A 13,078-nucleotide genomic window follows, 5' to 3' on the forward strand; every position below is an offset into this window, starting at 1 on the left:
AATGCTGCTGCCGGCGAAGAACGTGGCGTACAGCGTCATTAACGGCGCCGTGTTTAACGGGCTCGCCTTCCTCGCGCTGGCGTCACACTTCAGAGCCATGTGCACCGACCCGGTGAGTGACACACACACACACACACACACACACACACAGCAGTCCGGATCACACGGATCCAGGCCCGTTCACACCAGACTGTAAAAAAAATATGGACGTAGTGTGCGTGACATTTTTGAAGCCCAAAGTGGGCGGAGCCAGTCGTCGCCATCTTGGCAGCACGTCACCCCCGGATAAACGAAAATTTGCAGCGGGACGGATTAGCTGAGGTGACGTGACGCTAACAGAAGCAGACAAACGGCTAGTAGTGACATCAGCAGCAATCCACCTGTCACTCAAGTGGCCACGCCCTTAATTATGCAGAACTTTAAGGCTTAATATAATTTAAACGGATGAGTTATAAAAAAATTCACCCCCTCACAGTCGTCATGAAGGGCTAAAACAGCTATAGAGACCAAAACCACTTTTTGCACCAGGCTATAAACATATTTTATTCTGCTGTAAAGTTTAGCATTTTCATTTTAACATGGGGGTCTATGGGATTGACTCTCTTTTGGCGTCTGTCTCTAGTGGCCAGTCGATGAATTGCAGGTTATATATATATATATACATATACATATACATATACATATACATACATACATACATACATACACACACACACACACACACACACACATATATATATATATACACACACACACACACACACACACACTCACACACACACAGAGATAACCCCGCCCTAAACTCATGTGAACTCATGTTGAGTCGTGTTGTGTGACTCAGACAAACAGATCAATGTCTTGAAAGTGTCAAACTAGCAATGACTGACTTACAGTGTCTCTGAACATGAAACTGACGCCAGGAACTGCAATTGAGAAAAAAAAAAAAAAAAAAAAAAATTTAATAAGATCCAGGTTTGCTGTGCTTGATTGTAGGGCTGCACAAAATATGACATTTAAATAATAATAATAGTAGTAATAATAATAATTACAAACAAATAAATAAAACAATTGCAATAGTAAATGTTTAATTTTATTGTAAAATAAAAAAGTATTTAAGTAAAATAGTATAATAATACAAATGTTTTTATTTTACAATACAACTGTAAAATCACAATACTAATGTTTATAATTGGTTGATGAGAAATGGTTTTGACTCGTTCCTCCTCTGGTTTTAGGGAGCCGTTCCAAAGGGAAACGCCACTAAAGAGTTCATCGAGAGTCTGCAGCTCAAGCCGGGACAGGTGGTGTATAAGTGTCCCAAGTGCTGCAGCATCAAACCTGATAGAGCACATCACTGCAGGTAACAACACACACACACACACACACACTCTCTCACACACACTCATAAGCACACTCGCAAGCACACACACTCTCACACACACTCACACACACACACACACTCGCAAGCACACTCACATACATTCACAAACACATGCACTCACTCACTCACACACGCACTCACACACTCTCACACACAATCTCTCTCACACACACACGCACTCACACACAGCATCAATAACTAAATGGTCACTGCTGGTGCAATAAACCACGACTGTGACCTTAGATTCAGAGAGAGTTTCCTGAAAGTGTGTGTGTTTGCTCCGTCTAGTGTGTGTAAACGCTGCATCAAGAAGATGGACCATCACTGCCCCTGGGTCAACAACTGTGTGGGAGAGAACAACCAAAAATACTTTGTGCTTTTCACCGTGAGTTTCATCACAACTACTCACAAAACACACAGATTTAAATCCTTATGAGTTTTGCTTGGTTTTGTGCCATGGTTGTCACGGTCACCAAAATATCAGAAGTCTGAAAACTGAACGTATAAAATCAAAATATTAATAAAAACTGTAATAGCATATAAATAATCTGTACTGTTTCCTCTCTCGTCTCCAGATGTACATTGCTTTGATTTCCCTTCATGCTCTCATGATGGTGGCTTTACATTTTGTCTTCTGTTTTGAAGAAGACTGGGCAAGTAAGTGTTTGTTTCTGCATCATGGCCTGGGTTTATATTTAAAGTTAAAGTTTAAAGTGTCACTTTTAAAGTTTAAAGTGACACTTAAAGTGTCAAGAGGCACACACGACACCATCCACATCAATGGAATGGCTGTTGAGCGTGTCTCCAGTTTCAAGTTCCTGGGGACCCACATCTCGGCGGACATGACCTGGACAACCAACACCTCCAGCCTGGTCAAGAAGGCTCACCAGCGCCTCTTCTTCCTGAGGACACTGAGGAAGAATCAGCTTTCCTCCACTATCCTGGTGAACTTCTATCGCTGTGCAATAGAAAGCATCCTGACCAACTGTGCTACAGTGTGGTATGGGAGCTGTTCTGTTGCAGAGCGCAAGGCACTGCAGCGGGTGGTGAAAACCGCCCAGCGCATCACTGGGACTCCACTACCTGCCATCGAGCACATCCAGAGGAAACGCTGTCTGCATCGAGCTCGCAGCATCCTTAAGGACTCCTCTCACCCAGCCCACAGACTGTTTTCTCTCCTGCCTTCCGGCAGGCGTTTCAGGTGCCTCCGGACCAGGACCAGCAGACTAAAGAACAGTTTTTTCCCCAGAGCTGTCTCTTTATTAAACTCTAACCCTCATTGATCCCACTCCCCTCATATACTGATTGACTCTCCTCTCCCTCCTCACACCTGCCTCCATTTTGTTATTTGTTATTTGCAATACTATAATGTTCAATTGCACTGCTGACTGTTATTACAGTAACAACTGTTTACATATGCATCTTGCACTACTACCTTGACTGGAATATGCTCATTTGCACTGCCGACTGTTTATTTACAGTACCGACTGTTATATATACATTGCAATATCGTACCTTAACTGTAATATGCAATTACTTCCACTGCACTCACTCGGATAGCTTCTGTCCAAACTTTATTTGCACTACTTTAAATCCATTGTTATACTGCTCATTAGCCTAACTTATACATATATCTATTTGTAAAATTCTGTTTATAGTAATATCCATCTGTATATTATGCTCACATTCTGTTTATAGTAACAGCCATCTGTATATATATTCATAGTACATATCTATCTGTAAAATTATGTTTATAGTAACAGCCATCTGTATATTATATTCAGTACATATCTATCTGTAAACATTCTGTTTATAGTAATAGCCATCTGTATATATATTCATAGTACATATCTATCTGTAAAATTCTGTTTATAGTAACAGCCATCTGTATATTATATTCAGTACATATCTATCTGTAAACATTCTGTTTATAGTAATAGCCATCTGTATATTATTATATTCAGTACATATCTAGCTGTAAATTCTGTTCACAGTAATAGTTATCTGTATATTATATTCATAGGACAATCTATCTGTAAATTTTTGTTTATAATAGTATTCAACTCTATATTTATTCAGTACATATCCATGTTCTGCACTTATGAACCACTGTATATCCTGCACTTGCTGCTATTGCACTTCTGGTTAGACCTAAACTGCATTTCGTTGCCTTGTACCTGTACTTGTGTAATGACAATAAAGTTGAATCTAATCTAATCTAATCTAATCTAATTTTCCCTCAGAGTGCTGCTCAATGATTGGCTGTTTGTGTTGTAACGGAGCGCTCTGATTCGTCCATGAGTTTAGAGCTTCCTGTATTGATCGTTCCTGTTTCCCGTCCTCAGAGTGCAGTTCCTTCTCTCCTCCGGCGACAGTCATCCTCCTCATCCTCCTGTGCTTTGAGGGTCTGCTCTTCCTCATTTTCACCTCTGTGATGTTCGGGACGCAGGTGCACTCCATCTGCAACGACGAGACCGTAAGTGACACTTATGGTTATTATCCTTAACTGAAACTTAAAGTGCCCCTATTTTGCTTTTTCAGTTATTCCCTTTCATGTAGTGTGTAATAAAGCTGTCTGTGAATGTAAAAGCTCTGCAAAGTTTTAAAGATCAAAGTTCACAATATTGTCTCTTAATAGAAAGAATCGATTCTGAACAGCTTGAAACGAGTCGTCTCTAATTCCAGTCTCACTTCCTGTTGGATACCTATGTAACAAATTTGCATAATGCCCGCCTATGGTTTTCATTGGCTACCAGCGAACAGCGTCTGCTTTGCTCCGCCTTCACAAAACTGTAGTTGTAGCTGAACCTGTGTAGGTTTGTAACTAATTTGCATAATGGTCTTGATTGGCTGAATAGCGTCTCTTAGCTCCGCCCTCAAACACTGTAGTTGTAGCTGAACCTGTGTAGGTTTGTAACTAATTTGCATAATGGTCTTGATTGGCTGAAAAGCGTCTGCTTTGCTCCGCCCTCAAACACTGTAGTTGTAGCTGAACCTGTGTAGGTTTGTAACTAATTTGCATAATGGTCTTGATTGGCTGAACAGCGTCTCTTTGCTCCGCCCTCAAAAACTGTAGTTGTAGCTGAACCTGTGTAGGTTTGTAACTAATTTGCATAATGGTCTTGATTGGCTGAGCAGCATCTCTTTGCCTCTCCCCCAAACACTGTAGTTGTAGCTGAACCTGTGTAGGTTTGTAACTCATTTGCATAATGGTCTTGATTGGCTGAAAAGCGTCTGCTTTGCTCCACCCTCAAAAACTGTAGTTGTAGCTGAACCTGTGTCGGTTTGTAACTCATTTGCATAATGGTCTTGATTTGCTGAACAGCGTCTCTTAGCCCCGCCCTCAAACACTAGTGTATCTGAGACTGGAAGAGTTTGGTTCGTGTTGTTCATGTGGAGAAGACGATGTTTTCTGCTGACAAAGCAAATCCACTTTGATCAGATTGATACGGTAAAACCCACGCCATCCTTACTGTTCGTATCACTGTGATCAAGAGCTGAGATTCAGATATGATAATGAGCATTTGGTTTCTGTCCAATCAGAGCAGAGCAGCTCTCAGAGAGGCGGGGCTTAGAGAGACTGAATCCTCGTTCGAAGCGTGTCAGACACTGAGAAAAGAGCCGAAAGTGAATAATATGAGAAAATGTAATTGTTTTTGACCTTGGATGTATGTAAACATGACCAAGACATTCAAATTAAAATGGAAAAAATAAAATATAATTAAAAGTATTAATAAAATAAAACTATAATAGTATATCAATGATACTAAAATAAAGAGTCTCATGAATCTAATTTTGTGAAATTGTAATAATAATTTTAGTATCAGTGACATACTATTATATTATTTTAATGTTTTTATTTTTATGTTTCTGTTTTCATTTTAATACAATTTTAGTCATTTTGTTGTGTTTTTGTAATTTTTAGTGTTTTTTTAATGTTTTTTTTCTTACTTAAGTACATCAAGTTAAACTAAATGAAAATGAGAAATGTTTGTTTAGGTTTTATTTTATTTAAAAAAAAAAAAAATCTTATTTAAAATAACCCTGATTTTTTTACCAGGGGTGGGGAACATTGATCCTGGAGGGCCATTGTCCTGCAGAGTTTAGCTCCAACCCTAATCAAACACACCTGAAGCTAATCAATGTCTTCAGGATTACTGAAGTTGCAGGCAGCTGAATGTTTTTTTCAGGGTTGGAGCTAAACTCTGCAGGACAATGGCCCTCCAGGATCAATGTTCCCCACCCCTGGTTTGGATGGAGTAGACTGAACCTGAACGTTGACATAATGTAAACTCTCGTTCGCAGGGAATCGAGCAGCTGAAGAAAGAAGAGCGAAGGTGGGCCAAAAGGTCCAAGTGGATGAACATGAAGGTGGTGTTCGGTCACCCGTTCTCTCTCTCCTGGCTCAGTCCGTTCGCCAGGCCGGATCACGGCAAGGCCAATCTCTACCAGTACGTGGTCTGAGACGCCGAAACATCCTCTCTGCACACAAACATCTCTTTGCTTTTTAACTCTGTCTGTCCTGAAAGATCTCACTGTTCTAGTGGCTTCTTCACGCTCATCGAGACGCTCGGCTGTAACCGGTCCCACACTGTGATCGACGTCATGAGATTCTGCAGCCGGTTGAAATATTAAAGCTGATGAGATTTTAGAGGCCTTGACCATGACACTTACTGACCATCACCAGCCGTGGCAAACGTATTTCTCGTTGATCTCCTGATTTGATTTGTTTGATTGACAGATGCCTTTACATTCGCTGGTTTGTTGAGAAATGCCTTTTCTTTTGTTGCCAAATCTGATTTCATAATGAAAAAACAAAGAATCTCCTGAAGTTTTTTTTTCCCTTTCTTGATTAATACGCATTCATCATTTGCATAACACTAATGAAAGCACGTCCGGCTTGTATTCCACAGCAAAATCCTCTTTTTTCTTTTCTTTTTCTTTTGCATTGTCTATTTTCATGATAATTAAATGCATTTAACCCTTAGATTGACATTTTTTTCTTCTCATTCTCACTGGTGATTCTCCTCGCTGTAATAGTCATTTTTACTGAATTACATAAAAAAAAACATACATGCAATAAATGCTAAAATTATATATACAATATATATATACATTTATAAAAAAAAAATTTTTTTTTGCATTTACATTGTTTATTAATCTAGAGAATGATGTCAATTCATCTTGCCTGATTCTTGATGCTAAGCATTTTTTGGGGTGAAATATGAAGTTTTTTTGACTGATTCAGGGGGTTATGTGTAATTCCCTTATGAACGCAGACGTAGAAATAGCCGTGCGACTGTAATACACTGTTAGCAATACTTCACTGTCCTGTTCAGGCGGTGGTGCTCATGGATTCCTACATTACGGCGTCACTACAGTGTTTGAGCGTGAGCTTGATCTTCCTGAATCCAGATGGCTGCTGTCTTTGTCCCTCAGGTTCACATGATGAAATCAATCCTGTTTCTCTTCCAAATCCAGCTCAGACCATCAGATATTCATCTCGCCTTCATCCTCTGCAGCCTCGAACGCTGTTAAACTAGAAACCGACAGATGTAGACGTCCTGTCTTGAGCACAGTTATGTTTACGTTAGGTTTTCGACTGAAAGTTCATTGGATTTCAATGCGCTGAGGTGTTCAGTGTCTGTGCTGGTGGATCAGTGTTTAACGCTTCCTACGGGTCTTCATTAACGTTCAGTCTTCATAATCACTGCTGTTCAATGATTGACATTTCTATTTTTTATTTTCTTTGCACAATCTTTTGCCTGTTTTTTTTTTTTGTTTTTTTTTCTGTGCTTTATGTTGTGCATGTATTTTAAATGTATATCAATATCTTAATGCAGTTTTGGGTGTTTCCGTTTGCTTTCACTTTGAAAGTCAGTTCAATAAATTTCTCTTTCTGTTGTTTTTCATTGCTGTGTTTTTCCTCTGTCGTAATTTGATGATTTCCGAGCGGGTAATGCATTACAAGTAATGTGCATTAAGTAATCAGATTACTTTTTGGATGTAATAAGTGAAGTAGTGCATTAATTTATTCATTTTTCACAATATTTGTGCACTGAGGAAACTTTTTTACTTCATTATTTTGCTTTTTTTTTTGTTAAATAATTAAAATTGTGCACTTATGCGTGCATGGGAACAGATCAAATTTACAAACATAACAAAACATGTTACTTCCAGCTTTCAATGAAAAGAGTTTTACAGTTAGTAATATAACCTGTCATGTTAAAGTCCCCCTGTGGTGAAAATCCAGCTTTTAATGTTGTTTATATGTCTATGTGATGTTTTTAATATGCTTTAAGACAAACCATGTGTAAATTCATAAGTCGACACCATTACTGAGTATTACTGTAACGCATTAAAAGTAACTTTCCTCAACACTGTCTATGAGGAATCAAATCTGCAGATTCAAACTTGTAAAATGATCCTGAAACTGGTGCAAAATCAGTTCATCTCAGTGTTTTCTGTCCACACACACATGCTGTTGACAAAGAAACAATCGCACAACACACTTTATAGCGGTTTAATGATTCAATGTTGTAGTGATGAGTTTACAGACCTCTAGTTTGTCCATTAAATAATAAAACTATTTACACATTTATAAATGTGGCCTTATTGTTATACAGTGACTAAGGCAAACGGACACAAATGCTACAAGATGGTTGAGTTCATTTCATTCATCCATTCATTTGAAATCAAAGTCAAAGATTTGCACACGTTTGGTCCCCAGTGATACAGTATCTAATGCCAAATATGACAATATATGATCATGACACAGAAGGAATGCCCGCATATAAGGCAACTTATTCATATTTTAATAATCTATATTTCGCATCTCAAATACTACGTGCTATATAGAAACAAGTGTCACTTTGGCCTTGATTCAGCATTAACACATTAACAATTATTAGTCCGTTTGCATCATTATAACTAGGGGTGTCAATTATTTGCTCTAACAATTCAATTCTAATTTTGATTTAGGCTACTAAATGAAGTGAAACAATTTCAATGTGTTTGTGCTCTACTCCTTTCAGCTGATTATTACATTCTGCAGTGGATGCATTGAATGTTCATCATCAGAAACACCCCTAATTATAATAACCATATGAAACATTATTTGCGTGTAATGTGGAAGTTATGATTACACGCAGCAGGACGAATGTTCTCGACACTAAACACGTTAAAAACATCACATTGCCAGGGACTTTATAACGTCACATTATATGGTGTTTTTGCGCAACGAATGGACGTGTGTAACGCATTCGGTCCATGTTTATTTGATTAATATCTATGTTTAGCTGCTCTACGAGTGTCCGGGTTCATGCGGCCGACCGAGACCACAGGAAGAACTAGAGTAATTCACAGGAAGTGCCAGACCTGATCCTTCAGTCCCCTAATGATGATGACACACCCGCTGGAAGACCCGCAAACCAATGCTGCGTTCCAGTCCACTTTTAGACACGCACTTGCGAACTTCCCTAAGCACTTCCCCTTGGGGGAATCCCTGCCGCCATTTTGAAGTGCGTTCCACTTCGTGAAGTGGACGAGGGAAGTTTATATGGACAGACCCTCGTTCCCTCGATTTTGACCGAGGGAGCGAGTCTGCTTCAAATGTACACTTCAGGCACCTATATGTCCCACAATGCAGTACGATTGTGACGTCACCACATATCTCATCTAATCACCACCACAACAGACAACTCTATGATATATTAATTATATATATTTTTTGTTTAAAACAACCCAAACACACATAAACATTTGGATGCTGCATTAAACAAATTCTTAAAGGAAAAAAAAAATGTAAATAATAAATCAACTCCACAGCTGATTCCAAGTGATCAAGGGCTTAGGACGTTCCAATTCAGCCCATTGCAGTTTCCGCCAGTAGTGGGCACTCGCAATGACGTACATCCGAGTGAACGAGACGGAGGGAAGTTTGCGAGTGAATGGCATGACAGTTTTGGACTGGAACGCAGCACAGCTTAAGGCGGTTTTTAGCTGATTTGTGGTTTGGAAAAGGGAAAAAAAAAAGTACTTAACCTTCATCCTTCCCTCGCACTTTGTAACACATCTTTCCCTCGCGGGTCAAGACGACCCAAAGCCCTAAAATTATACTTAATTTGTTGTTGTATTTTGTCCATAAAGCTTATTTTATTTCATTTTGATAATATTTTTTTCTATTTTTTTAACTGCGACTTGCGCGGAGTGATTTGCTCGCAGCGCCTGAGAAGCCCCGTGGTGAGGAGCAGAGAGTTCGCTCAGAGTTGGAGTAAATCACTCCGCAGAAGTAGCAGTGCTTCGCCTTCTGAGAATATAGTTCCCAGTATGTATACGGTTAGAAGATGGCTGTGTCTCATGTGACCTTGTTATTTGTACACGCTGTGACTATACAAATCACAACATGTAAATAGGAAAATGTTGGCGTTATTTTGTCACTTATTGGGAGCAGTATGCTAGCTGGAGCCGTTTACCTCCAGTCTTCGTGCTAAGCTAGGCTAGCGGTGGGTGCGTCAGACTCAATTCAGGTTAATTCAGCTCAAAATCTCTTACATTGGGTGTCTCTGCCGACCTCTTGTGGAAAAAATAATAATATAACATGATATTTCATGACTCCTGCCACTAGATGCCAGTATAGCTCTATATGTAGCAAATGAGCTGTTCCGCTGGGTCCTAAAGTAATTTCTCTTCAGTATGCATTCAGCTACACATGTAGACTTTTTTTGGTAAAGTTTTAGCATTTTTAGTTTGAATTTTGAGCATTTTTAGTTTTTTCTATGTGTAATGAAGCATTCCTCACATTCCATTAATTCCTAAGGGGGTCAAATTGAGCCGCGAGGGAAGGATTTGTTACTTTTTTCAATTTCAACCACAAAATTCCTCGAATCCAAGTGCGACAAAAGTCCTAGGGTCTTGGACCCCTCTGATGAACACTCAATTTAAAAAAAATGAGGAAATATATGTGATTACACAGGTCGAACAGCAAGCATGATTGCATCCTCCTGCTAAGTCTCGGTGTGTTTGAAGAAGGGGCTGAAGAACAGGTTTTGGTTGGTGTTTGTTCACACAGCTACAGGAAGTGTCTTTGCTCTCACATCACTGGATGTTTGCATGCATAAGATATGTGGCATATATTTCGGAAAAGCATCTTCCGGTGAAGGATGCACAATGCCGAGGTTCGCAGTTATTATTGCCACGCGCGGCGCTCACAGTGCTGGAGGATGATGGAGGGAATGACTGCGAATCTGCAAAACCGAAGGAAGTGATGTCACTGAGGGCATGACTTGAAGCAGCAACTGGAATTTTAAACTAAGAAAAATATTAAATTAAATGTCAAATCAACTGGCATCTTCATGTTAGTTAACGCATTATGTTGTCAAATGGGAGCTTATTGTAAAGTGTTACCATAAATATTTCACTCAAAAATGAAATTGCTCATCTGCATCTACAGTGAGTTTTCCTGTAGAATTTTCAGTTTTTTAGCTATTATTTTATGGTCCTAAAATCAGCCTCCATCTTGTTTATTCAAAACATGTATTCTCTTTTTCTCTTGATATTGAGGTGAAATCTGATCCAGACATGTTAGACGCCTGAGATTCATCATTATCACATTAAAAGTGATATAGGTTGTTTTTAATACTTTCCTATGGATTTTTAATACTAAATAATAATGCATATAAATAAATGTTTTAAATATTTAAACAGATCTTTGGCATGACAGTAGATCTTCCACGTGAGAGATATATGTCGAGCAGCTCTGGTGCCGTGAAGCAAAAGAAAATACGCGTGTTTGTGCGTCTTCGAGCATTTGGACCCATAGTGAGTGATGATGATGATGATGATGATGATGAAGCTGTCATCGGTCAGACCGTGGTCAGCGGGTCAGTCTCTCTTGCTGGCGTGGGACTGCGTGAGGTTGGGCGATGTGTGATGAAGCACCAGAAGACCAGACAGAGTCAGAGAGATGCCCGTCCACCACAGAGCCACGTGGGTCTCCCCGAATATCAGCTGCCCCAGAAACGCCTGTCGAGCAGACGCACATCAGCACACACGCACTGAGAGCTCCATCACATTAATAACAATAATATACTAATTCATATTAGGCTATTCTTTTATATGCTACAATGGACTATTATTTTAGATTTACAATATTTTCAACATTTGAAGTGGATCAAAAAAGTTATACGGGTATTGTTCAAAATTCATGTATAACTTAGATGAAAAGGTTTTGATCAACTTCAAATGTTGACTACTGTATTTTATCATTTTTATTATGATTTAAATTTATATTTAATAAAATATTTTTTTTAATCAAATCAATATTTCATGTCCATTTTTTTTTTTTTTTTTCACATTCATTTGCAACCCAAATTAACTCTTTACCACAATTTGTAATTTAAAACACTAATGTTTTTTGCAATCATGTTTGATCTATAAATAATGACCGTTCTATGATTTTTCATGTCATTCATGATGACTGGATGATGATTTTTACACATATATTACACGTGGTGACATACTGGAGCGTTTTGCAAGCTGAGGAATTATTTCATTTTAATTTGTTATTAATATTTGATTTTATAATTATGATTAAGCTGGGCATATCTAGAGTGTAAATTTAAGACTTATGTATTTAAACTGCATATAAAATTTTCATCCATTCGGATGCAACAGTTTTAACATTAAACAAACTGCTGTTAAATCGATTAATCACATCTAACATAAAAGTGTGTAAACGTGTGTGTGTATATATATAGGCTCGTACCTAAATTAAGTTTAAGTAACCACATTCTAATTTGGCTTAGAATCAGCATAAATCTGTTTATTCTGAAAATAATTACATTTACTCTGTTAAAAAAAGTACCTGTGAAATTTATGTATGACTGACAAATATGCAAAAGTCAAACTTTTGTGAATCCTAATCCGAATGCATGGAAATTTCATATGCAATTTCAAACATGAATGCATCCCTCCCTCCTGAGAAGGAGTTTGCTCACAGAAGAGATGAAGTTGGAGGCGGTGGTGGTCACAGTGGTGCGCGCCGACGAGCACGAGCTCCTCAGGGCTTTGGCCAGGAAGGTCCACATCACAGCATTACAGGTGAACAGCAGACCTCCACACAGCAGCCTGAGAGGAATGTGCAGCTGTCACGGGGAAGTGGAAAACACTTGTTACACACTGCAATATTCAGCAGCCATAAATGTCTAATGGGATTCACTAATGCATCAGGAAGAGCGATGGCACGTGCGCGCGCGCGCGGAGCTGAAGGTCATGCATGTCTGTCACGTAACAGCATCATCATCATCATCATGCATGCATTAACTGCGCAGTGTGTGTGTGTGTGTGTGTGACTGTGAAGCGTGATGATGAGACAGTGCGGGTGTTTGCTGTGTTTTCCAGCATTGACTCACTCACTCACTCACACACACACACACACACACACACTCACCCAGTCGCACGCGCTCGTGTCGTTGTGCTGCGTGAATTTCCTCTGCTCGCCCCAGGTCCGCAGGCCCGTCTCACACACACCCTTCAGATAGTCGGTTCCGAGAGACAGTTTGGCGGACGAGGACGCGACGGCGCCGAGAAACCCCGCGAGCAACGCGTACAGGACACCGGGAAACATGACTTCAGCAGCAGACCCATCACACATCATTCTCCAGCACTGCGAAAACACTCACGCGTCAGCATCACGGA

At 39.4% G+C, this 13,078-nt stretch overlaps 2 protein-coding genes across 2 annotated transcripts in view; one reads left to right on the forward strand and one right to left on the reverse strand.

Moving 5' to 3' along the window:
* zdhhc3b (zDHHC palmitoyltransferase 3b) overlaps positions 1-7,293 on the forward strand; it is an 8,648-nt gene extending 1,355 nt beyond the window's left edge. The window contains exons 2-7 of the mRNA XM_084424408.1: positions 1-112; positions 1,236-1,360; positions 1,670-1,766; positions 1,957-2,038; positions 3,727-3,857; positions 5,687-7,293. The exon at positions 1-112 is cut by the window's left edge and continues 226 nt beyond it. Coding sequence (XP_084280534.1) covers positions 1-112; positions 1,236-1,360; positions 1,670-1,766; positions 1,957-2,038; positions 3,727-3,857; positions 5,687-5,845 — 706 coding nt within the window. The 3' untranslated portion in view covers positions 5,846-7,293. The remainder of the gene's footprint in view (positions 113-1,235; positions 1,361-1,669; positions 1,767-1,956; positions 2,039-3,726; positions 3,858-5,686) is intronic.
* A 597-nt stretch (positions 7,294-7,890) lies between these two features.
* Positions 7,891-13,078, reverse strand: tmem42b (transmembrane protein 42b). Its single transcript, XM_084424409.1, has 3 exons — positions 12,831-13,078; positions 12,379-12,525; positions 7,891-11,404 (listed from the first exon to the last, which is right to left on the reverse strand). Exons 1-3 carry the CDS (start codon positions 13,035-13,037, stop codon positions 11,264-11,266), a joined length of 495 nt encoding a protein of 164 aa, XP_084280535.1. The 5' UTR covers positions 13,038-13,078; the 3' UTR covers positions 7,891-11,263.

This window comes from Rutilus rutilus (assembly GCF_951802725.1).
Source record: "Rutilus rutilus genome assembly, chromosome: 11".
Lineage (NCBI taxonomy): Eukaryota > Metazoa > Chordata > Actinopteri > Cypriniformes > Leuciscidae > Rutilus > Rutilus rutilus.